This window comes from Diabrotica undecimpunctata, chromosome 5 (assembly GCF_040954645.1).
Source record: "Diabrotica undecimpunctata isolate CICGRU chromosome 5, icDiaUnde3, whole genome shotgun sequence".
Lineage (NCBI taxonomy): Eukaryota > Metazoa > Arthropoda > Insecta > Coleoptera > Chrysomelidae > Diabrotica > Diabrotica undecimpunctata.
Window position 1 is genome coordinate 67435113 of NC_092807.1, and position 26712 is coordinate 67461824.

The 26712-nt window shown below is 30.6% G+C and overlaps 1 protein-coding gene across 1 annotated transcript; it reads left to right on the forward strand.

Annotated features, from left to right (window-relative positions):
- Positions 1 to 1349: 1349 nt before the first annotated feature.
- LOC140441366 (uncharacterized) lies at positions 1350 to 5717 on the forward strand. Its single transcript, XM_072532047.1, has 3 exons — positions 1350 to 2792; positions 3003 to 3104; positions 3227 to 5717. The coding sequence occupies exons 1-3, from the start codon at positions 2594 to 2596 to the stop codon at positions 3436 to 3438; spliced, it is 513 nt and encodes a 170-aa protein (XP_072388148.1). The 5' UTR covers positions 1350 to 2593; the 3' UTR covers positions 3439 to 5717.
- The last annotated feature ends 20995 nt before the right edge of the window (positions 5718 to 26712 follow it).

Below are 26712 nucleotides of genomic sequence, written 5' to 3' on the forward strand. Positions count from 1 at the left end.
TTTTGAACAGGTAAATTTTCTGTCTCATCTGGTATTTATTTAGTAGTGGAATTCTCTAGTGTGTTATTTGGACCTTCATTATTATCTTGATTCAATAATATAACAATTCAACAGTAAACTTCGTATATAGTGCAGAGCACATGGTAAATCAGTTTTCCATTAAGTGAATTCTAAATTTTTGGTTTTATATGCTAGATTCACCAATTTCCATATAACTCATTGTATTTTTCGACTTAACCATTTCCTTCATGATTATATGGTGTTGTTCTACTTGAATATATTCCTTTAGAGTGTAGATAATTAATAAATTCTTTTGAAGTAAAGCTAGTTCTCCTTGTTAGATTTGATATATACCATCATTCTATATAAACCAAATAGTGATTTAATCTGTAATTGGTTAGAATTGCTTTTCTACTAGATAATGTCTGTATTTTTTAATACTTCAACTCATTTGCTTTTTTTTCAATTGCATAATGTTTTGATTCAGAATCTGTGAGGGTTTGTGTGAAAAAAGCAATTGGTTTTCCAGATTGATTGCTTCGCTTATGTAATCGTAGATTAATTTTTTAAAAGCATGTACTTATCTTTATCTTCTAGGGATTTATCTTTAGATTCATTGCTTTCTAAAAAATTCTTGAATGTTATATACTTACTAATGTTTGAATTCTTTGGTGGAAGTTTGACAGTTTGGATCAGCCTCTAGTTTATCTGGTCTAAAGTACTTCCCCATTGTAAATTTATGCGAATGAAATTGTAGTAAAATGTCTTTTGCAGAATTAGACTTTTATTCACATAAAACTTGATAAGAATGACAAAACAATTATTTAAATACTGACCAGTTCTTGTCACAACATTAAGAAAACTAAATTATACTACACATGGCTTGTATTATTAATATTTCTTGTAACACATATAACATTTCTTGTAACATTTTTATAAATAAAGATTTTATTCTATATTTTATTCTGTAATTTTTTTAACCACTTTGGCATTTTAATGTAATGGAAAATAAATATAGTCCCAACATAACAAGAAAACCCAAAAAGTATACGAAAAATATTTATTATCGTATAGGATAAGGATTTTTCTTGTTATTTTAGGATTATATCGATTTTCCTTTACTTTAAAATGAGTTCACAATCCTAGGTAATATTACTAAACTTTTGAATTTAGCGCCATGTGTATATAGTTACGCGCCCGATCACTAGGTGATGCGCCAATCATTGTTTTATTCCTTAACACGGAAGTTTCAATGCTAGGTGGTACGGTGGTAGTGTGCTATGGTTGTTCTTGGGTGCCCATCGAAAACTGGTGAAGGAATTAGCAAAGAATATAGACGCTTAAGACGCTTATAGAAGAATTTTTCACTGTTATTTTTGAGCATAGCAAAAGATGTGACATAGATAAAGAAAAGTGGGACGAGTGGAACGCACGTGTTGCACGTGGTACCACTAAGGAGCGGTTTGCTTCTAAAATATGAAAGAGTGGGGCAATAAATGCAACTTTAGATATTTTTATATGTAGATGCCGCGTGGTCGTAGAATACGATTAAATTTTTGCGTTTTATAAAATTGTTTAAAGAAAATAATATTATTTTAACTTTTAATAAATTAATCTTTTTAGAAAAATTATTATAATTCAAATTTTTAATTGAAATATGTACAAATCTTAAGTATAAATCAGTTTAAGACTATATTGTAATAATTTCACCAATATTCATTCATTGTGAAAATTATGTTTTAGATACTATTAGTTGTTATTTTAAAACAAGATTAAATAGTACCCATACAGCGTAAAAACTTTCACATATAGGTACTATTCATTAAAATGTACTGTTAAAGTTTATTTTGTTATTTCAAAAATAAATCAGGAATGCTTTTTGTTGTTATTGAAAAATTATGGATGAAATGGAAGTTTTGGCGAAATGGAAAATTTCATAATTTAGTAAAAAGTTTCATTGAATACTTTTTTTTTAAATTGAAATTTTTTAAAATTGTTTCGTTAATTTCTGGGCAGAAAAACAGTATAATAAAAAGTTATGTGACGGTTTTTCGTTGTGTTGGAACAAACCAATTTTTAATTCAAAGTTATACAATTAAAAAAATAAATACTTTGAATATTGTAAATATCATACATTTTTAAGTTTTAAAATTAAAAATTTAACAATTTAATATATTGAAAATAAAGATTTTATTGTGAAAAAACAAAAAAAAAGACAGTTTGCAAATCAATGGCATCGAAATTTGTTTAGGCGTAGATGCAAAGTTACCCGTTCGTACTCCTTTCCCACTTCCCCCTAACTACATATTTCATTATGAAATTTTCAAGATAGTTTTAAGCCGACGGCCACGGCACCACGCTGTGAGTTTATGCAGCCACCCTCTTAAACCGTAACCAAATCGCCCATTTGAACTGGTCTTCTATAAGCGTCTATCTTCTTTGGAATTAGTCTCTTTACAATACCGACTGATCGTAGCAGGTAAACAAATTAAATTTTAAATTCAAACGTATTACAAATGTTGTCTGAATGTTTATATTTTAGTTAAATACACTTTTTTTAGAGCTGAATTATGGCTGAAAGCGGCCAATAGGTATGATCTGCTTTCCAAACATGTTAAATTGCATACAAATTATAAAATTTGCGAGAAACATTTCGAACCAGCGTACTTACATGTACAAAGGAAACACAAGGAAGAGATTATTTCAACAAGTGCATCCAACGATTTTCTCACATACTCTTCAGTATTCAAAACACACAGACGAACCATTAAAGAAAGTCATAAGGCTGGAAGGTAGATACTTTTTATTTATTCACAATTATAGTGCTTTATTATAAAAGTCATATAAAAATCAGTATCTACTTACAACTATATACAAAGTTGTTTTTCATAATAGGTATAAACAAGATCTGGAATTGTGAAATTTAATGATCTTTTATCAGCCTTATTAAGAACATATATCTTATGGTTACATACTGAGTAATATTTATGTTGTGGTTTTAGGTATAATAGAAATAGATATTGTGCAGCCAGTTGCCATTAAAAATCCAATTGATGATAACCATAGTATAACTGATACTTTGATGGAAGAGTTTCTGTTAACAGGTAATTTTATTTATTGTTCCTACAACTGTATTATGCATTCAACTAATCACTAATAAGCATTAACATATCTACTTTGAATGTTTATATGTTATTTGGTTATTAAATATATTTTTATATTTCAGATGTTAATAGGCAGGAAGTGTCTAGCCCACCTAGGCCCCATACTCCAGAATGTTTCACAGCTGAAACACACTCCAAGTTGTCGGGAGGTACACCCAGGAAAAAGAAGCTAAGATTAAAAATAAAAAAATTGCGTGCAAGTGCAAAGAAAGCATATGCGTCTTCCAAACAGAAGGAAGACAATAAATCTTTAAAAAATTTTTTTCAAATGTGACAAATTTTTAAACAAATCCCTAGCACAAATAGTGAAAGCTCAAGCAATTTTAAAAACTAAATGTCCAAAAAGTAGAAGGTATTCTGATGAATATAAACAATTTGCATTAACACTATATTTTTTGGGCCCAAGAGCCTATGCTTTTATGGAAAGAATATTGTATTTGCCCTCAAAACGAAGTCTTCAAAAAATTACTGAAAATTTGGTCTGTAAACCTGGTTTGAATAATGACCAAATATTTGATGCCCTAAAGTTAAAAGTGAACACAATGTTAGATCAGGACAAGCACTGTAGTATTTGTATTGATGAAATGTCTATTAAAAGTAATTTATTTTTTGATACAGGTCGTGATGAGATTGTTGGTCTATATGATATAGGAAATGGGAAAAAGAAATCAATAATTGCACAAAATGTACTTGTGATAATGGTTCGAGGCTTATATTCAAATTGGAAACAACAACTAGCATATTTCTTTGTAAACAGTACCTTTGAAGCAAATCACCTTCTTCCTATAATAAAAGAATGTATTTCTAAACTATTTCAATCAGGTTTATATGTGAATTGTCTTGTTACTGATATGGGATCAAATTTTCTAAAATTGAGTAAATTACTGGGGATTTCTCCAGCTAACTCAGAATTTGATGTCAATGGACAAAAAATTATTTATATATTTGATCCATGTCATTTAATTAAAGCCACTAGAAATAACTTAATTAATAATGTTTTTTATTTTGATGACAAAAAAACATCTTGGTCATTTATAGAAACTTTTTATCATGAAGATAAAAAGCAGTTCTATAAGTGTGCACCAAAACTAACACACTCCCATATATATCCTACATCTTTTGAAAAAATGCGAGTAAAACTAGCATCTCAAATTTTAAGTAACACTGTGCAAGTTCTATGTATACATATATTTCTCTTGGTATTCTTCCATTAGATGCATTGGGAACAATAGAAATTATTGAAAAATTTAATAATTTGTTTGATATTTTAAATTCTACTGATAAGAATAATCCTAACAAATTTAAAAATGTATTTGAGGGAACTGATTTTCAGATCAATTACCTAGATTCTATGATAGATTTGGTACATAAACTGAAAATATTAGATAAAACAGGAAAATATGTAACATGTCGTTCGCCATCAAAAAAGTGTTGGATTGTAACAATGAATGGTGTTAAAAAGCTTTGGAATAACTTAAAGTCTCATGATTTTAAATACTTAAAAACAAGAAGACTTAACCAAGACTGCATGGAAAATTATTTTGGTAGTATAAGACAACAAGGTGGAAATTCCATCAATCCAACTCCCATACAATTTCAGAGGGCATTTAAAAAACTATTTTGTCAAAATTTTATGCATTCTAACAAAATGAATTGCAAAGATGATTTAGATAAATGTTTAATGGATTTAAATGTAAAAAAAAACTTGTAGTGAACAATACTCTCCAGTGAAGGCTATTTCGCTTCCAGATTGTGATTACAGAACAGAAAAACTAACAACCCAAAATGCTTTTCAATATGTATGTGGTTATTTAATTAAAAAGGCTCTCAATATTCATGTTTGTCATATATGTATTAAATATTCAAAGGAAGTAGAAGAACTAGATAGTAGTTTGTTATTGACACATTTTAAAGCATACAATATTGATAAATGTGATTATGGGGGACTGAGAACTCCAAGTGAGAACTTCGTACAATATATTTATAAATTAGAAATAATGTTTTGTTCTTCATTTGAAGAAATATTTACTAAAGGTGAAATATCTCACTCGTACCTTAATGTCATGAAAGAAGTTCCTTTTAAACATCCATGTGATTCATTTCCATATATATATGTTATAAAATTATTTATTCGTTTACGGTTATTTTATTCTTTAAAATATTTTAACGCGGATCTGAAAAGTAACAAAATAAAAAGGGGGGATAGAAAATTGAAAATATTATCCCATGTTTAAATACACACAACGCAAAAGTCTAAGGATATTTTAATAATCTTAATAATCTAATTTTTATTCCGTATTTTTGACATTTTATGGTGGTATGTGAAACATGCGTGATTTGCAATATATTTTTTTTTTGTTCCAATTTTCTGTTTTTTGCAATTTATGGTTTCTGACATATTAAACAACAATTTAAACTACAAATTTTGTATTACTTTTTTTAAGTTTATTACAGGTAAAGAAAATACGTCTATTTATAAAAATATCCCTATACTTCTGCGTTGTGTGTATTTAAAATTGGTGTAATTTTTTATCATACTTTGTTCAATATTACAATAAATCTGGTAGAACACCTGTTTATCTATCTATGGTTAGTTTTTTATTATTAGTATATATATATATATATATATATATATATATATATATATATATATATATATATATATATATATATATATATATATATAGCAATATATAATATACTCAAGCAAATAATATAGTGATTAAGTTAAGAGGGCTCCTATCAAGATTTTTTTTATGTTTTTTTATTATGCACTTATTATTGTTTTAAGATTCAAATTTTTAAATCAATTTTTAGGAATACTTCATTTATAAATTATTTATTATGCACTTATTATTATTGCTGCTAAGGCAACAAAATAATACAGAGGATTCAATATAATGTAGGATCTGATAAATAGTTTTACAATGTACGATATTGGAAAATTAAGACATGGATGATGAAAATGTTCTTTTGACATCTCCTTAAATTAAGTTTTAGAAATTCTACCTTTTTAAGAAAGTTAATAAAACTGTGTAGCGACAAGCTAATTATGAATAATTATAACTTTTCTATTCAAAAATTAAATAACAGATCTCATAATAAAATTTACATTTTCGCAGTTAATAATTCTTTACAAAAACGGAAAATCTTATATGTATGGAAAACGAAATATTCTATTGTAAGCAATGACATTACATGAGAACAGGCCGATAATATTTGAGTCTTTGTAGTATCCTTGTAATAATACGACAATTACGGTAAATAGTTTTATTTTACTAAAATATCCGCTAAAAGGGTGAACACAAATGTTTATATTTTTACAGCAATTTTACAAGTGTCCTTTTTTTAGGTTGACAGCTGACGGTTGCCAGACAGCCGTCAGCTAACACCCTAAGGTCGGGTTCACACTGTCTAAGCTTACGACACTACAATACCTCCCCTCACAAATTCAAGCGCTGGGGTGGTTTAATATTACGCTTTGGTCGTTCACTTATATTAACCTGATCCTTTTCAGTTGTAACTTCAGATGCAGTCTGAGGATAAGGCTGATCAGCTAAACTTTCATTGATTTTAATTTCTTCCTGTCCCAGAGTCTCATTCGTTTGAGAATAGGGCTCGTTTATTGACTCGTTTAATAACAATTTTGGTTGGACATTCAAATGTATAGCACTAGGCCCCTGTTCGCCACTTGACCACTTATTTTCAAGACCTTCCCTATAAACTTTTTCAACCTGATCCTCCACTACATCCGATTGATTCCGCCGAATTTGATTCAAATGCCTCTTCCAAATCAAATTCTCATGAATCAGTTTACACAAATAAATCCTATCATTTAAAACTTCATCTATTACACTCTCTACCCATATTTTTCTATTTGGATTTCGATAGTCCCTGCACCAAACTCTATCCCCCTCTACAAAACTATCTTCTCTTTTTCCTTTATAATTTAAAATTTGATTTTCAGCTTTTTCTTTTGATGAAACCCCTTTTAGAGACAATAAATCTAAACGTGTACGTACCTTAGTTTTAAACATCATACTGCTAGGTGACATACCAGTAGTAGCATGTATCGAATTTCTATATGAAAATAAATATCTGTAAATCAAAGTTTCCAGTTGCACATTTTTATTTTTTTCATCTGAAAGAGCTTTTTTTAATCCTAATTTAACCGATTTAACACAGTTTTCTGCAAACCCGTTAGTTGAGGGATGAGAGGGTGGAGATGTTACAAACTTAACTCCGTTATTACTCAAAAAATCAATAAAGTTTTCGGATGTAAATTGGGTCCCATTATCCGTTTCTACTATACGCGGTATACCAAAACGTGAAAAACATTCCCTAAATCTACTAATAGTATTTTCTGAATCAGGTGTGTTCATCACGAATACCTCTGGCCATTTAGTGTATGTGTCCACAATAATTAAAATTGTCTTTGTCCTAATCGGCCCTAGAAAATCAGCATGTATTTTTTCATAAATGTAGTGAGACTCCAGTGACTTCATCAGCTTAGCCTTAGGCGGATCTGGCCGCAATTGGCAACAAACTTTACAGTTATTGACCTGCTGCTCAATCTCGTTATCTAGCAATGGCCACCAGAAATAGGAACGGGCGCTGGACTTCATCTTCGTCATACCTTCATGATTACTGTGTAATTCTTTAAGTAACTGCCCTCTCAGTGCAACAGGAATTACCGCGCGATACCCCCACATTATAATTCCTTGCTCAATAAAAAGCTCCTGCCTCCTAGCTATAAATGGTTTCAATAGTTCATTTTCTGTATGCTTCGGAAATCCACATCTAATAAAATTGAACACTTTGCCCAAAATTGGATCTTTTCTTGATTCTGATCTCAGTTTTATTGAATCTATAGGTATTAAACTCTCAACCATGTTTAAATAATCATATTCAGGCTCATCATTTTCATAATCATCCTGTAAAGGCAATCGTGACAACGCATCTGCTCTTGAGTTATCCACTCCTCTGATAAACCTAAAAGTGTAATCAAAACCAGCTAGAAATAAAGACCATCTTTGAATTCGACCCGCCGCCATTTTCGGTAGGCTTTTATATTCACCAAAGATCGATTTCAATGGTTTGTGATCACTTAATATTTCGAACTTCCGTCCCGCCAAATATTGGTACAATTTAGATACCGACCAGTAGACAGCCAGAGCCTCCTTCATAATTTGAGAATAATTTCGCTCTGCTTTGTTTAATACCCTCGAGATATAGCATATAGGCCTCTCACTCCCATCTGGTAAAACATGAGACAGAACTCCTCCGATTCCATAATCACTCGCATCACACGCTAAACGAATTGGTTTATCTGGGTCATAATGTACTAAAATCTTTTGTGAAGCTAACTCAGTCTTTGCATATTGAAAAGCATTTTCACATTGTTTTGTCCATTTAAATTTTTTCATTTTCCCTACTAACTCATATAAGGGTTTTAATTTCCCTTGTAAATTTTCACAAAAACGAGAATAATAATTTATCATTCCCGCGAAAGCCCTAACCTCTGTAATATTTTTGGGTCTAGGAGCACTTATGATTGCCCTTACCTTTTCTTCGTCTTTTTCCAACCCATTTTGTGATATTTTGTGTCCCAAATAATAAATGTTTTCTTTGAAAAATTCGCATTTTTTTTCGTTTAATCTAAACCCTGCTCTTTCTAGTCGCTTTAACACCTCCTCCAAGTTTTCTAAATGCTCTCTATCGTCTTTCCCTGTTACTACTACATCGTCCAGAAAATTTACTGTACCCCGACACCCCTGCAAAATCTTTTCAATTACATTTTGAAAAATACAACAGGCTGGCTTCGTGCCATAAGGTAACCGCTTTATTCTATATATACCTAGAGGTGTGCACCAAGATAATAACTTACTAGTTGTATCATCTAGTACTAATTGGTTATAAGCATTGAGAAAATCGAGTTTTGAATATTTTTGTCCTCCTTGTAACGCAGCGAAAATGTCCTCAATACGGGGCAATGGATGGTTGAAATCTTTTAAATATTTATTTACTGTGATTTTATAGTTAGCGCAAACACGAATATCTTTGCCATTAGGTTTCATAACTGGTACTAATGGTGTTCCCCACAGAGAATTATCTGCCCGTTCAATAGCACCCTCTGACTCTAACTGCTTTAGTTCCACCTCCACCTTTTCCCGAAAAGCAAATGGTAAGGGATGAGGTTTGTGGAAAACTGGTTTTACATTTTCATCTATTTCTAAAGTAACTTTTTCCCCATTGTACCTACCCAACTCCCTTTGAAACAGCTTTGAATATTTTGACAATATTTTATCCAATTCATTGTTTTTATTTTGAATAGCTAGGTCATTAATTGTTATTTTGGAATTTTTTAAAGACATGTTAAATTTACTAATTATATCGCGACCTAACAACATTTTAGTAGCTTTCTTGACTATTGTAAAATTACAAATTTTTGAAACATTCTGTATAGAAATTTTTACAGTAATTTTCCCTTCTGGATTCACAATTTCTCCAGAGTAGGTTTTTAATTTAATACCTGTTTTATTCAAAGGAATGTAGCTTAAATTATCTAAATAAAACTTATGAGGCATGCAAGAAATACCTGCTCCAGTATCCAATTCCATCTGTGTGGACACCTTATCATCTACTACAACTGGAATATACAGTGGCTTTATAAAATTAACTTGTTGAATGTCTGTTAAGTTGTACAATGAAAGTATATTCTCATTTTCTTCCTCTTCCACCAAATGATTCTGCTCTAATTTGCATGCTGCCATAATATGACCCTTTTTGCCACATTTTTTACAAATAAATGTTCGGTACTTACATTTACTAAAATTATGCTTGGTTTTGTTACAGAAATTACACCTTAAGTCTTCTGGATCACTATGTCTCTCTTTATCACTATGTCTCTCCACTATTTTCTCACCATTTCTGGAAATATTACTACTAGAAGTACTACTTGCTTTTTGTCTAACTTCTTGTAGCTTATTCACTTCAGCATTATTTCTGGACTGTTCTCTCAAGGCTGCTTCTTTGTTCAAAGCTATCTCTAACAGTTCTTGAAAACTTTTGTGTAGCTGCATTTTTAACCCTTAAATACCAATCATTAATAGACTCTTGGCCCTGTCTTAATGAATCGAAAACAATCCTTCTGCGATAGACAGACACTCTTGGTTTAAAATGTAGTCTTAATAACTGTATTAAAGTATCAAAGTCTTTACCATTCGGCTTCTCAGGGCTACATAGGTCTCTCAAAATCTTGTATACCTCTTCACTTAACAAGGTAAGTAAAACAGCAACCTTTCGTGTACCCTCTATTATATTTGCCATAAACAATTGGTCTAGCCGTTCTTCAAATACTTCAAAATCATCACCTTGCTTGAAAACTGCTAATGCCGAAATGTTCCCAGTATTAACCACTGTAACAGTCGGTTGGATTGGCAAAACCACGTTTTCTGAATTACCCTGGTTCAAGGACATGACTTGCAAATTCCAAATTCAACTTTCCGTAAAAAAATACAATATTTTGTGCTTCACCCAAACTTCCACAACTTTTCTCGTCGCCAAATAATTGTAGTATCCTTGTAATAATACGACAATTACGGTAAATAGTTTTATTTTACTAAAATACCCGCTAAAAGGGTGAACACAAATGTTTATATTTTTACAGCAATTTTACAAGTGTCGAAGTGTCCTTTTTTTAGGTTGACAGCTTACGGTTGCCAGACAGCCGTCAGCTAACACCCTAAGGTCGGGTTCACACTGTCTAAGCTTACGACACTACAGTTTATAGTCTGGCTTTTAAAACAAAGAATGTGTGTTTAGTTTAGTAATCAAACAGTCACAATTTGCATCAGTCCGCGATACATACAATAATACCTTCCATTCGAGAATTAATTACGTTTTGCGATTAACAGTTTTTGTTACATTTTATTATTATTTTTATTTTGTTTCCGTGGAAAATAAGTTTATCACACACGCATCCACACAACCACGGAACAGATGTAACACGACACTTTTTTTAGTACCGTATGCTTTTAGTCTAGTAAATAAACCATTAGTCATTTTTAATTTTAGCCTCTTGAAAAACTTTATTACAAACAGCGCAATCATGCATTTGTCAAGCTTTTTTGACCAAATATCCACATATATAAGTAAAGGCATTTTCTGTACCTGTAGTTGGAATCTGAAATGGATATAGCGGTATTTATATTTTTTGTAACATTTATAAGTTCGAAAATATTATGTTTGATATTATTTAAACCTGTTAATATAATCCCTAAGTCATCTGTTTACTTCATATGTTCCAGGTGTAAAAATTAAGACAAATTAATTTTTTGAATGATCTTTCACATTGAATTGGAGTAGAGTTTACAGAGCTTCCCTCTTGTGGTCTTAAATTTCCGAAAATAATTTTCTAATCTATCTTGATTTGTTCGCTGACTTTTAAGTTAATAAATCCTGCCCTTTCCAGTCGCTGCCAAAGAACGTTTAGACTTTTTATTGTCACCATCCAACCGGTACGAAGTTTAGATCTTGATCATACATCGATGTTTTCTTTACATACGTTTAAGTTATCCAAAAATATCCATATCTTGTCGAGGTAATTGAGCTGATAATCCAAATCTTAAAAAAACATTTTTAAATTTATGTGGTGACATATATTGGTGGAACTGAATATATCAAAATTTATTTATCATTTCAATAATACTTGCAGCATGAAGGGGTAGTGTTACTAGGGGTACTATGTAAGTCTGCATACCGCTTGCAACTGTTCCATTTAAAACTTGAGTAGCTAACTTCACTTTCATTTTTTGAAAGTTTGTTGGTTGAATATGCGCGTCGGTAGTTATTTCTAGGTGATTTTTGTAGATGTGGAGGATCAAAAAATAAATAAGCTTAAGCAGTGACATTTAATTTTCTGGAAAGCTTTATAAAGTTTGACCCTAAATCAGTTAGTAGAATGTGACCATGTAAACCAGATTCTGATAATTTGGTAACACATTCAGTGAGAACTTTAGTGAAGTCGTTCGCGTCACAGGTTGAATTAAAAAAATAAGCAATTGGCTGTTTCCAATTCTGAAACAGTCCTCTTTCCATAATAACTGTACAGTTTTATGCAACTACAGACTGATTTTTTTCTTTCTCCATGTTTTGGAATCCAACAATTTCATCACAACTAAAATGAAAATAAAGATTTGACTTAAGCACAACTTCATAAATGCATATACTACAATGTTTATCCAATTCTGACATAGTCTTAACTTTAAACTGGATAGCATTAAATACAGAGGTCTGAGTTAATCCAGGTTTACAAACAATGTTTCCAGTCATTTCTTCCAAACAACGTTTAGTTGGTAAATAAAGAATTTTTTTCAAAAAGTTTTAAGTTTTGGGTTCAAAAAGTATAATGTGAAAGCGAATTGTTTGTATTTCTTTGAATACATTCTGGCCTTTGGTACTTTTCTCTGCAACAGTGCTTGAGATTTCACAATTTATTAGGAAATTTGTCACATAATTTTTTAAACTGTTCCAATTCTGGTTTTGAGTCGTTTTGTTTTTTATATGTTTTTGTATTTAAAAGTTTCCATTTTAAAAACCTTATTTAACATTTCAGCTTAAACCTGGTCCGACTCTAATTTACTTTCTTTTAACCTGGATAAAACAGTAGCATTATCCTATCAAGGAGCTCTTCAACTCTTAAAAGCCAGATCAGTACCGCTGATTCTGTAAAATTTCTTGGTATTTTTTGAGACAGCAACCTTAAATGGTCCCTTCATATCGATTTGTTAAGTAAGAAAGTAGCCTCAGCCTGCTATGCAATAAGATCTGTTTCGAAGGCGATCAATTTATAATCTTCCAAAATTGCATATTTTTCTTTCTTCGAGTCTCATCTTCGATGTGGTCTTTCTTTTGGGGGTTCTGGTACAGCTGCCCAATCCGTTGATATTATTAAATAAAAAAAGTAATAAAGTATCTGTTTGGCCTCAGAAGAACAACACATTGCAGAGTCTACTTCAAAGATCACGGGATTTTACTTCCTTCTTTATATATTTTAGAAACTGTTTGCTTAGTTCGTAAATACCTACATGTCTTTTCAGCAAGACCTTATCGTGACTACTAAACGAAAATTCAACCTTTGATGTTTATTTACCGATGCCGTTCACAGTTAGTAAACAAATCTATATTATATTCTGCAAAAAAACTACAACGATCTCCCTTTACGACATAAATCTGCAACATCGTTCCCGAAGTTTCGTAAAATGACAAAAGCCTATCTATCTGAAAGACCATTTTATTCAGTAGAAGAGTTTCTTAATTAATAACTAAGAAATTACAATATCTTAATGTACAGTTCCATGGTTCTTTACCCGTGGGTCATCATTACCCAAAGTAGCTTAAACTTATTAGTTCCTACGGTTGATTATGCAATTTGTTATTGTCTTTTTCCTCTGAGTCTTTGTAAGCTTCGTCCATAAAATTGTAAAATTTTCAATGACAATAAAGCATATATTTCTATTCTATTCCCATCCGGGTTATGTTTATCCATGCTTAGGATGGTCTTTTAGAATGGGGCGGAATAAGGAATATTTACTTGCATTCTATAAACATTCAGAAGTGGTTAATTAAATTTTTATGAAAAAAATTAAGATATTACAGCGAACTGTTATACAATAAGAATAAATTTTTAACTGTACGTAAATTGTCCTCTTACAAAGCCCTTATACACATCCATGAAATAAAAAAGGATACTATTATACATTAGCAATCATGCGCATCAAACTAGTTATATAAGGAATAATGCAATTTTATCTAAATGTAATAAATCCATACTCCAGAAATATGTTGGCTACATAGGGCCCAAATGATACAATTGTCTACCGGAGAATTTAAAACAAATTAAGAGTTATAAAAAACATAGATATCAGTATAAAACTAAACAATGGATTGGAAACTAAACAATGGATAATAGTAATAAATAAAAAATATCGAAATATACTTTGTTTACCAACTACAATATTTCTTGAATTTATTGGCATATTTATGTCACATGCTATATTAAAATGAATGTATTTTTGTAAGTGCGCATATGTAACTGTTTATATTAATACATTTGTTAAATATTTGCTTTTTTGTACATATATTTTTTAAGTATCACACACAAGGGGTGCTACTTTTATGGTAGCTCTATTGCAGTGATTTTTCATGTTTATTTAGTGTTAAGTATGCTTATTTTTTGTAAATCTATATTATAATCTAAGCTTCCTAAATAAACATTATTATTAGTATTAATTACAATAAATTTCTATTATTGTTATTGTGTTTTATTACAATTTTTTACCCCTCCCTACCACAAATGTGATATATCCAGGCGAATTGAATGTAGTACTGTACAACCAGAAGTTTCAGAGACCTCAGATGCACATAAAGAGAAATCGAAGAGGTATACGTGTATATTAATTACAATAAATTTTTATTATTCTGTTTTATTACAACTTTTTACCCTTTCCTACCATAAATTTGATATGTCCTGGCGAGTTGAATTTACTACAATACAACCAGAAGTTTCAGAGACCTCAGATGCACAGAAAGAAATCTAAGGGGTATACAGACATTCTAGCCGCAGCTGCAGAGTTTTTACGCGCAGCGAAAATATCGTGGTGTTGGAGGTTAACATTCAAAGAAATTCCTCAACAGGAAACAAGTCAGCAACAAAAGACAAAGTTAATAGAAATTTCAAAAGTATAATTCTGTATTGATAAGTAAAAAAGTCTTGAGTCAAAATGTAGATTTTGAGTGATGAAGTGTTTTATTAACCTTAAAAAAAATGATAAAAAGTAATAGAAATCAACTGCTTTTCATCTCTATTTTGAAATTAACTCTCAAATTCAATCGATTTTTATCGGTTTTTTAACGTATTAAAATACTTTTAATACGGTAATTTGTTTGTTAAAAAAAAAAACAAATCGATATTTTTGACTTAACAACTTTTTAATTATCAGTACAGAATTGATATATAAGTTATATTAAATTTTACAGAAAAAATAAAATTCATACAAAACAGATTACTTAATCATTTCTCAGTGTAACTATCATTTGACTACAGTTTTGAACGACTTCCTCACTACTTTTCTTCGTGTACGAATGCATAGTTTTATTGCTACTGTCACTCTGAATTTCTATCCTTTCAACATCAAAGGTTCCGACAAAGCTTTCGCTTCTTGTTGTGATTAGTATTCTGTGGTTTAATCGATTTTAGATTGTTTTTTTTTGTTTATTTCTTTTCATGTATATTATTTTTAAATTTGATGACATGTGATAAATTACAGTTTTAAAATTGGACACATGATACTATGACTAACAAGATAGGATCTTCCCGTAGCACAAAATCGGTCGTGTTCGCGCATGCCGTCATTGGAGAGCAGAATTTGAATTCTTGTTAAAGTTAAATGGGATTTTTATGCATTCTGTGATAAAATTATTCAATTAGCAAAATAATAATATTAAATAAAGGTTTAATAATTACAGTAATCGTACACAAAAGGATATCTCCAAACTATTTATTAAAGATTATTTATTGACACATACAAAAAATTGACATTACGAACGTGCAAGTCTCCAATTACGTCACGACTTATGCGCAATATCTTATCTTCTTAATCATAGTATCATTGGTCTGATTCTATTTCATTTCGATGTCGAAATTTAAAAGCGACTACGCCATGACAGTCGCAATCGCTAGCGATTCTCATTCATTTCGATTGCAGTTAAAACTGGGGATATTTACTTTATCATTTTGACACTGCTGAAAATTTGGGTTGGCCCTGTTGTTTATTGGCTGCACGCTGCACTACGCTTGTTGAATGTTTGTTTTGTTTACGTTACGTGAACGTCTTTTTTTTCTTATTTGAGTTGTTAAATCATAAATATTGGCCATTCTCAATTATATTTTGAATTGAAAGAAAAGATGGCAAGAAAAAAAAGGCGATGTGGGAGATCCTTAAGATTTGACTTAGTGGTTATATTCTAATATATTTTTAAATTTACTGCAGCTTAGTAATACCAAGTAATACTAACCCTAAACATTTTGGGTATCCTAGAGGCATAAACACCTTCTTCCAAATATGGTTCTAATACCCTTATTAAATAATTTGCAGCTTGTTTATTAAGCCGGAATTGCTGCCTAAATTGAGCATCACTTAGTGAAAAAGAATTTTGAGTATCCCGTAACATTCTTCTTATCCTCCGTTATGAGCGTCGGATATCTATCCTCTCTAATTCCTCCAAAACTAGCAAATGTCCGTAAAACACAGCCATATTAATACTTTTTGCCTCAGTTTTCCTTGCAAGGATCAAAACACCGCCTACCTAAACTGAACCTAAGTTCACTTCTCCCAGTCCAGTCAGTCATGTCAGATTAATTTCGACTCGAAATGAAATTTCAACCACTTTCTTGAAGTTGAAATTAATTTCGATAAGTCGAAAATTAGTGACGTCGTTTGGTTAGTTCAGCTGAAATCCACAAGGTTCGCAAAGTCGCATTTCGACGTCGCCATATTAATTTCGACATGTTTTGAGTCGAAATCTCAATTAGAATCAGGGCCCATGATTGGACAAGTGTTTAAATTCTATTAGAGGGAATTTGGATTTTGTGCTTGGTTGGATGTGCGCATGTGGAGAAAATTTTGAATCTAAGTAATCTAATCCGTGGAAATTGAGTGTTTTCATTTTCAATCAAGTGATTGAAATGAAAATAAAGTTATTTAGTTTTTGAACAATATAGTTTAGTTAATAGTGAGTAAGAAAATCCTACGGACTTTACTGTAAGTTTTTTTTTACAGTATATATTTTATAAGTAGTAGTAGATCGTATAACATGGATGTCAATACTCCTGGCCCCCCTGATAAAGGGGGCGAGATTTTTGCTTTGCTTTCATTGGACTCACAAAACTTTTTAAAATCTACTCACATGTTAGCTCCTAGACATAACCAAAATATTAATCAAATTGAAAAGGAACTTTTTGAATTAAAAAATATATTTCAACATGATCACATTATGTCAACAGAAGTAAATAATTTATCCTCTAGGATTGAAAATATCAGTAGGAGAAAAGTTGAGTATAAAGACACTGACTTCGGTCCCTTTCTTGTTATGATAGAGAGTGACAAAGGAAAAGCCGGCAATATCCATCCTATGGATATTGGTAAAATTTTTCATGTAATGGGTACAACTGATATCAAAGATATCAGTAGAAAAGGTATAAATAGAATCGGAGTTCAGTTTAATATATCCAAACAAGCTAACACTAACCTAACCTAACCTAACACTATCCTAAATGACACAGAATTACTTAAAAAAGGTTTTTTAGCCTATATTCCTCAAAAAATGTTAACATCAAGAGGCATAATTCGAGGTGTCAGTTTGAATATCTCTATGGAAAATATAATTGAAGATTCTGTATACAAAAATGGGAAAATTATTTCTGCAGGAAGACTAAACAGACGGGTTGTAAGTACAGATGGGTCTGTAACATACATTCGAACAGGCACTGTACAACTACTTTTTGATGGAAGAATTCCTCCAAAAGAAATCATCATTTATTCGAACTTGGTAACAGTTGAACCCTACATTCCCCCTATCCAACAATGTTTCAAATGCTTGAGATTTGGTCATTCTCAAAGACAATGCAGGGGAAAAGTAAGATGTCCTAAATGTGCTGAGGAACATACACTACAAGATTGCACGGTTTGCGTTCCAAAATGCCTTTATTGTAACCTTGAACACCTCTCAACTAATAAGGTATGTAAAGAATTTGAAAGACAGAAAAACATCAATGAGGTAATGGTCTTTCAAGACCTTGAAGCCGCCAAGTTGTTCCCCCCACTAAAAGAAAAGCCAGAGAATTCTAGAATGTTTCAAAGGAGAAACAGGGATTTTCCTTCTCTTCCAGCAAGTTCTTCTAGAGCTTTACCCAAATTGTTTCAAAACCTTCCTCTGCTTCCCATTATTCAAACCAAACTCATGTTGTCCCAGTTAAAATAAAAAATAAGATTATTCTGAAAGACACCAGTTATGGTGTCTTAGAGAGGCTCATAAAGCCTTATTAACGAAGGCTCATAAACGATTCACAAAAGCATATGGGATCTCAGGGTCCAAATTTTACTCTTTCATTACCAAGTTATCCGGTATACTCTCAGGATAGCTTGTCTTCAAAAAATACTGTTTTAACCTCTGATAATGAAAATATGGATTTTGCCGGTTTTGAGAATTCACAAAGTAAATTTAAGTTAAATAAAAGTAAAGTCATGTTTTTATGTATATGCTTTATTAAAAGCACAAGTCGCTGTGCTGATCGGTGCGGGAGCACTTTTGACCACCTTCTCCCACTACAGCCTTTATATGGGAGTCAATCTGCACAATCATTACATATGTAATGGTATAGGTAAGAGAGAACAGAAAGAGAAAAAGAATTAGGTATACAGGTATATGGTGCATCGTTTGCTGTATATAAACATTTGACCTGTAATAGGAGCATAGTAAGTAAATGAAGGATTGAATCAATATTTTAATGAAAATATATATTTTTATTTTCATATACATATGTATAAAAGGAGTTAAATGCAAAAAAAAATTTACAGATACTATGCAGTAAAATTTATTGTTAATTTTGTTATTAATATAAAAATACAATACAATACACTGCCACATAATACAATATTATAATACAATACAAATTAAAATGCAATATTCATAAGTATTTATAAATGACAATATACATAACTTACGCATATGTTTAATTTACCATGATAATAATATTAATAAAAAAATAATAATATTAATAAATATTAAATATGTTTACGAAAGGAACATTTTTATTCTCGAGAGAGAAAGAGAGAGAAAATATATCCTCTGTCCCTCTCTTGCCTATATCTTACATATGTAATAATTTTGCCGATTCACTCAATATATACTAATACACACAAATTTCCAACGTCGAACGCGCGTATAGAAGTATAACTTCAAAAAACGTTTGTGGAAGATAAAAATAAAAAACCAACAACTCGGATTATGTTGTAAATTTTTATTTTATTTTAAAATTTAGCATTTTTGCGTATATTACACATATTTAATAAGACTAACGTGGGGGTTTTTAAATATTTCAAAAATAAAAAAGGAAATTCATATTGGGATTCGAACTCACATACACCAGCGTATGAACCAAACACGTAAAATATTTGCCAATTAGACATGACACAAACGTATTTCAAAATTGACAGTTCTCGGTCATACAGTGATTTATTGAGATTATTATTTTGAAATACAAAAGACTAAAATAATTATGAACATTTAATCAATAATACAAAACATATTACATAAATAATAATATTAATAAATATTATATATATATATATATATATATATATATATATATATATATATATATATATATATATATATATATATATATATATATATATATATATATATATATATATATATATATATATATATATATATATAATATTAAATATATATTCGCTCAGTGCGTGACCATGGTAGGGGTACCTTGAAACGATGCCAGCGTGCGTAGCGGCGAAATATCACAAAATTGGACCTTTTGGATTTTTTTACGCATAAATTTTATCAAAAATGGGTGCAAATACATGTTACGTATTTAATTGTGGTAATAATAGCAAAAATAGTGAGTGTAGTTTTTATAGTTTTTCAAAGATTGCATATAAATTACAGAAAAGAAAAAGATGGATTCGTGCTATGAATATGAAAAAGTAAATATCACATAATTTCATTTTTATGCAATTGAAATAGGAAAAATTTAAATCATTTACCTTAAATGATATTTCAACTGCAGCCTGCCTGATGAGTTTAGATTTTATATCATAATTTTTACTATTATTGTTTTTAATTACATGCTCTTTCACATTTAAAAACTTGATTTGCCAGTACTAGATTTTTCCCTTTCTTTTCTGTTTGGGGTTGAACAGATAAAGTTGATGAATTTTTAGAAACCCAGTTTTTAATACTAAATTTATTTAGTGTTGAGCACCAGTTTTTACACACAACAGCAAATGAAAGCCTACAAAAGCCTGCAAGCATACAAATACTTTGAAGCAGGTTTTGTGGGTCAAAAGTTGTAAATGACCAGTTTATGACATTAGGCAAAGTGAGTATCGTATTTGAGGAGCAAATGTTTTATGCTAGTTGTTACAATATATTAACTTGTTCTATTATTGTTACAGATTAAACATTCATAAAAAATGAACGAGCCACCACTACAAGAATGGGTTGTGTGTAACTAAGATGGAAGTGTAGAAACAGGACATTGTACATGCATGGCAGGTGCAGGAGAAATGTGTAGCCATGTTGGTGCGATATTGTATGGACTACAAATATATAGCTGAATCAAAAGATAATGTATCATGTACAGATGTGAGGTCCCTCTGGAATGTGCCCAAAACTGCAAAGGTTGAATGTAAACCAATTAGAGGTATTGATTTTGGTAAAATATTTCCTGGTTCAAGAATTCCCTCAGAAGTGCCTTGCATGAGTGATGACCATATTGTGCAGTTTTTGACTCATATTGAAGAAACTGGAAGTTCATCCATTTTAAGCAGAGTGACAGAACCATTTGTTCTGTCGAGTTGAACCAAGTTTGTTCAAACAAGTGCAACAGAGTGTGGGAAAAATAATGAAAAAAATGCAATAGAAGCTTTTCGAAAATATTCATATAGTACCCATGAAGTTCTAGTCATAAAAAATGCTAGATTTTTCATTAAGCCTGAATTTCCACAACTTGGTGCTACTCCTGATGCAATGGTTTTTTTGCAAATGTTGTAGTAGGGGATGCTCAGAAGTGAAATATCCTTATTAAAAGATATGTCAATAGCAGAGTTCATCAACTTACCTTCATCATGTCTTATTATAAATTCTGATGAAGAAGTTCAATTAAATAGACAACATAAATATCACTATCAAATTCAAATGCAAATGGCTCTCTCCAATGTTCAATATTACCATTTTGTAATATGGTCTCCAACTTTATTATATCGTGAAAAAATTATGTTTAATAAAGAATTTTGGAAATTTTACAGTTTTAAATTTTAAAGTTTTTTTCATAAAAAAATTACAATTCCCGATTTACTTTGCAAATATTTTAGCAAACTTAACAACAATTTAACATGGTGTACATGTAAAGGAATTGACGATGGCCAACCAATGATAAAATGCGAAAATGAAAACTGCAGTATTTCTTGGTTCCACTTTAAATATGTGAATCTCTTAGAGGTACCTACTAACTTATGGTTTTGTGATATTGTTCTCTTTAGATATGGAATATTTAATTTTTATTGTGTCAAGTAAATTTTTTGTTTGTAAATATTAAATTATTAATTTTTAAAACAAATAATTAAATTATCATTAAAACCAAAATATAGTAAATTTGTTTCTCAAATTATTTTTTAATGTTGGCGTTATCTTTATTTTGTAGCATTTTATTCGAACATAATATGGTATATAGTTGTGAATAAAACAAATTCAAAATAAATGTTTTTTTATTACAAATGCATCAAAATTATATGTCACAGAAATTAAATAACATTTATTAAGCAATATTAACAATATATAATAATAATGGTAATATAACTTTCCCCATTCCGTGATTGTCTTTTAAAAAAGGTTTCAAATTTTAGGGCAAAAATGCTTCTTTATTCTTCAATTACAAATTCCAAAATAAAAGTACAATTTATTATGTTACTTTGAAAATGAGAGAGAATAATATTATGCTTACATTACAATTTAAGTTTCAAAAAATAAGGAAAAACAAGAATCAAATTATATTAACAGAACTGAATGTACATACAAGTTGAGAGTATAATTTAAATAATAATAGCAAACTAAAAGCATAAAAAGAAGTTTATTTATTCAAATAGGGAAAGCCCTAATACATACAAATAAATAATCAATTTATAACATTAATACATAATAAGATAAAAATAACAATTACACTTAAAATATAGTACCTACACATTAAAAATATAAAACAATAAAATAAAACATGACTACAAAACAACTACCTTACTATTAGTGCTTTTAATATGGTCCATTAATTTGCTTTTAAACATATCGTCGGTTAAGAGTGTAAATCTGCTAAGTCCACTTTTTGGACCTTTTGTGATTTTTGCTTAGTCATAATGTACCTAGATAACATTTCTCATTATGTAGTGAAATCTGATAACTCCGTTTTATTTATATTTTAGTACAATTTGGTCGCACGAAATTATGCTTTATATTGTCGCCAAAAACGTAAAGTGTAATTCTGACTAGTCCGCTGTTACTTAGTCAGTTGTTGAATGTTTATGAATATTACTATGATTTGTTTTCTGTTATTTTACTGGTTTTGAACCACACGTGTTTGTGCATGGACTTGGCAGCTTTTATTATTTGTTAATTTCTCATGATCACAAAATGCATGGACTTCGATAGTTCGTTTTCTATCTACTAGCTATACATTTTTTTGAGTGAATCATAATAATATTGTTATAATAGTTTTAAAATAAATAAACAGAGTTTTCTTTTGCTTATAGATGTCTCGTGGAAAAAAAAATGGTGGATTTGGTTACTGCTCTTCAAAATGATATTGACATCAATGAAGAATTTCAAGCTCATTCTCCTCTATTGTCAAATTCTACATTTACTGTCGTAGAAAATGTTGTAATAGAAGAAGTTTGTAATGAGTTTTTAACTGCAAAATCGAGTAATGGCGAGGAGTTTTCTGACGAGACCTCAATAATAGAAGAAAACACATTAGTAGCTGATTCTAATGTTATCGGCAGTGACACGAGTTCATCGCATCAGGATACAACTGAGATTGAGAAAAACTTACGTATCAGTAACAGTGAAGATGAAAGTCCATTAAAACTGGTTCCATATTCAGATAGTTCTGATAGTGATTGCGTATTTGAAGGATATCCAACAAAAAGCCAAAAGAGAAGAAAAAGGTTTCAAGTAGATAAAGAAAATTGGGTTTCACAACAAAATCTTAAACTTATTGAACATGGATCTCCATACCTAGGTCGAAGTCTTAAAAACGGTAAATGGACGTATAATATAAAAAGAGAACCACGTACCATGAAACCGAGGTGCTCCTGTAAAAAAAGTACTGGCCAAATGAAGTGCACATTAATTTCAGAAACAGCTCGAAGAAGTATTTTTGATCATTTCTGGAGTTTGGAATGGGGAGCCAAAAAAACACTAATTGATAGTGTTGTGTCATTTTTACCAATCAACAGACTAAGAAATAAAAAAAATCGTGACACTTCCAAAAGATCTCAATCAATTCAATATCATTTAAGAATCGATGACAATAACCTAAGAGTATGCAGGACCATGTTCCTTAACACTCTCTCAATTGGTAGAATGACCATATTAGAATGGAAAAAGAAATCAAAAGAAGCTAAAGAAAACAGAGGAAAAACAGAAAGAAACGAAAAAAGTAAGCCATTTGAACAGGAGCGGTCAACGCTAAAAAGTCAAGATTCAATTCCTAAAATGGAATCTCATTATTGTAGATCAACTAGCACTAAACAATACCTTTTACCAGAGTGGCAGTCTAAAACAAATTTATACAAATTTTATGTTGATGACTGGTGTAAAACAAAATCTATCAAACCACTTTCTATTACAACTTTCAATGAAGCATTAGATTCCGAAAAGATTTCTTTATTCTGACCAAAAAAAGACCAGTGCGAAAAATGCGCCGCATTCAAAGTAAGGCATATATCTGAGGACGAATACAATTTACATCATATTAAAAAGAATGAGGCACGTCAAGAAAAGGATCGTGATAAAGCTAATGAAACTCTTGTTTTCACTGTTGACTTACAAGCTGTACTGATGGCTCCTAAATCAAAAGTTTCGAGCCTTTACTATAAAACAAAATTGTGCGTACACAATCTTTGTTTCTATAACTTAAGGAATAAAGATGGATTTTGTTACATTTGGAATGAGACGGAAGGTAATGTTTCTGCAGAAGAGTTTGCCACCAACTTTTCCGACTTTATCACCAACAAAATTTTGCCTACACTTGATCGAACTACTGATTACGGAGACACAAAAATAATTTTGTATAGCGATGGCTGTAACTACCAAAATAGAAACGTAACTGTTTCAAACGCCTTACTGAATACAGCTGTGAAGGAAAACATTACTATTGAGCAAAAGTACTTAGAAGTTGGGCACACCCAAATGGAGGCAGACTCCATGCATTCCACAATTGAAAGGTGTTTAAAGAACAAAACAATCAACGTGCCAGCAGATTATTTGGGAATATGTCTATCTGCCCGAAAGATCCCCAAAAAATATAATGTAACTTATTTAAATCATACATTCTTTAAGTCAATGAAGTTCCTGAAAAGTATCCGTCCCGGTAAGAAAAAAGGTGACCCAAAAGTAAGTCTTCACAGGTATTTATTTTATGTAAATTCTTATTATGTAATTATTTTAGGTTGTAGATGTGCGTGCGTTAAGATATAATGCAAACGGTCAAATTGATTATAAATTACGGTTTGGCGATGATTGGAAATTATTACCTCAGAGGCTCAGCTCCGGAATTGTACCTTGTTCATTACTTCAACTAGACCAACTCTATTCTGAAAGCTGAAGATTTCAAGTAGGAAGTATAATGACCTATAGGATTTAAAACATATTTTACCTAATGACTATCATACTTTCTACGATGATTTACCTCATGAATAATATTATGTAAAACAATAACAACATAATTAAAATGATTTTTAATATAGCATTTTGTATACTTGCTTATATTTTTTTTGTCAAGTCCAAAAGATTTAATATTACATATAAGGAAATTCCGCTAACTCCCAAAAAGTGTAAATAAAAATTAATTGCGTTGATAAAATCGGTTTATGGATGTATACATATATTACTTGGAACTATATTTGATGTTATAAATATTGCTAATTAATATAACAATGATTTTTCATTGCTGCTACAGTTTTTATGCTCTCCTGTAAAATCTGTTATAATGGACTTAGCATATTTACACTCTTAACCGACGATATGTAACTCACAAAAGTAAGCAGGGTCCAAATTATTTAAAATTTTATAAATGAATACCATTGTAAGATAAAAGACCCTTTGTTGAACTAAAACCCACTGCAGCATGCTAAGCATTGTTGCTATAGGTGTATATCTGCTTCCGCCAAGAATGATTCTCATTTCACGATTTTGTAATTTTTGCAACTGGGCCGATTCATTTAAATTAAAGAGAAAAATAACTGATGAGCAAAAATCGAAGTGAGGTTGAATAATTGCATTAAAAACTGTAATTTTAGTTCAAGTTGACAAATTTTTAGATATTCTTGAAAAAAAAAGCAGGTAGGTATAATTTTTTAGAAATCTTTTTTAATATGTAATTAAAATGGTCATTAAAAGACAATAAATTATCCAATTGAAAACCAAGGTACTTAATTGTGATGATTTCTATTTTATCATTGTTAATTTGAAGATTAATAGTATTTATATCAATATTTGAGTGTTTGTATTTAGTTATTATTATCATAGCCTTCGTCTTTAACACATTTAACTTTAGTTTGTTGATCTTTAAATATTTATTAACAGACTGCACTTCTTTGCTGAACCAACCTTATAGTTTCGTCATCTTGCCGAAACCTTTTAAAAGGGACTGTCGGTATCCTAGAATACCCCATATGATTCCTGTTAGATATTATGTTGGAGCATCCCACAACAAAGCAAACGATTGACATATTTGCTACCTAAAAATTTAACACATATTCACATTGAATTTAATTTAAAGACTATGTAAACAAACGTTTTAAACTAATTTTTCAGTTTCACAACAGAAGTTTTTTTGAAAAAGTCCTATGCTTAAATATTTTTTAAGCCGTTTATTTCCGTTTTCCAATCACTGAACTGATAAAATTTAACTCACATTTTATATAATTAATTGAAAACGCTATTAATTTTCAATACGGCTCAGTTAGACTGCCCTATGTAGATGGCATGTAGGTGGAGATTGAGGGTTAGGAATCATATCACTCGCTGATCCCATCCGGTGAAGAGCTCAAGAGACGCACACTCCAAAGGGTAAGCCATATATCAATAGCTGTTAAAATTTTGTTTTTTTTTAATTTTCTCTCATTCTTATTTAGATTTTATTTATAGAAAAAAGCTTAGGACATAAAAATCTACGTTAAAAAAAAGTTTGGCCTTTTTGGCGGCATGGATGACCCTGAGAGGGGACCGTTATCCCCCCTTAGTATAGCAAACATTATAGGTGTTGCAGACACCCAAACTACCAAAACAAAAGTGAATGAAGAAGTCCAAAAACAAGTGTTTCTTTATGACCAAAACGATTTAGCATCAATAACCTAAAAATAGCAAGGGAAATCTTTAATTTGCAGCTAAAAGATGTAAAAAAATTGATAATAAAGGCACCAATAGGCTATCCATAGAATTTTTTAATTATCAAGCAGCAAATGATTTTGTAAAC

What these genes read in the sequence shown, in the direction of transcription:
- LOC140441366 (XM_072532047.1), top strand. Translation starts at nt 2,594, where the DNA reads ATGATCTGCTTTCCAAACATGTTAAATTGCATACAAATTATAAAATTT. An exon ending in GAAAGTCATAAGGCTGGAAG is followed by an intron (nt 2,793 to 3,002) that starts GTAGATACTTTT and finishes TTGTGGTTTTAG; the next exon opens with GTATAATAGAAATAGATATT. An exon ending in GGAAGAGTTTCTGTTAACAG is followed by an intron (nt 3,105 to 3,226) that starts GTAATTTTATTT and finishes TTTATATTTCAG; the next exon opens with ATGTTAATAGGCAGGAAGTG.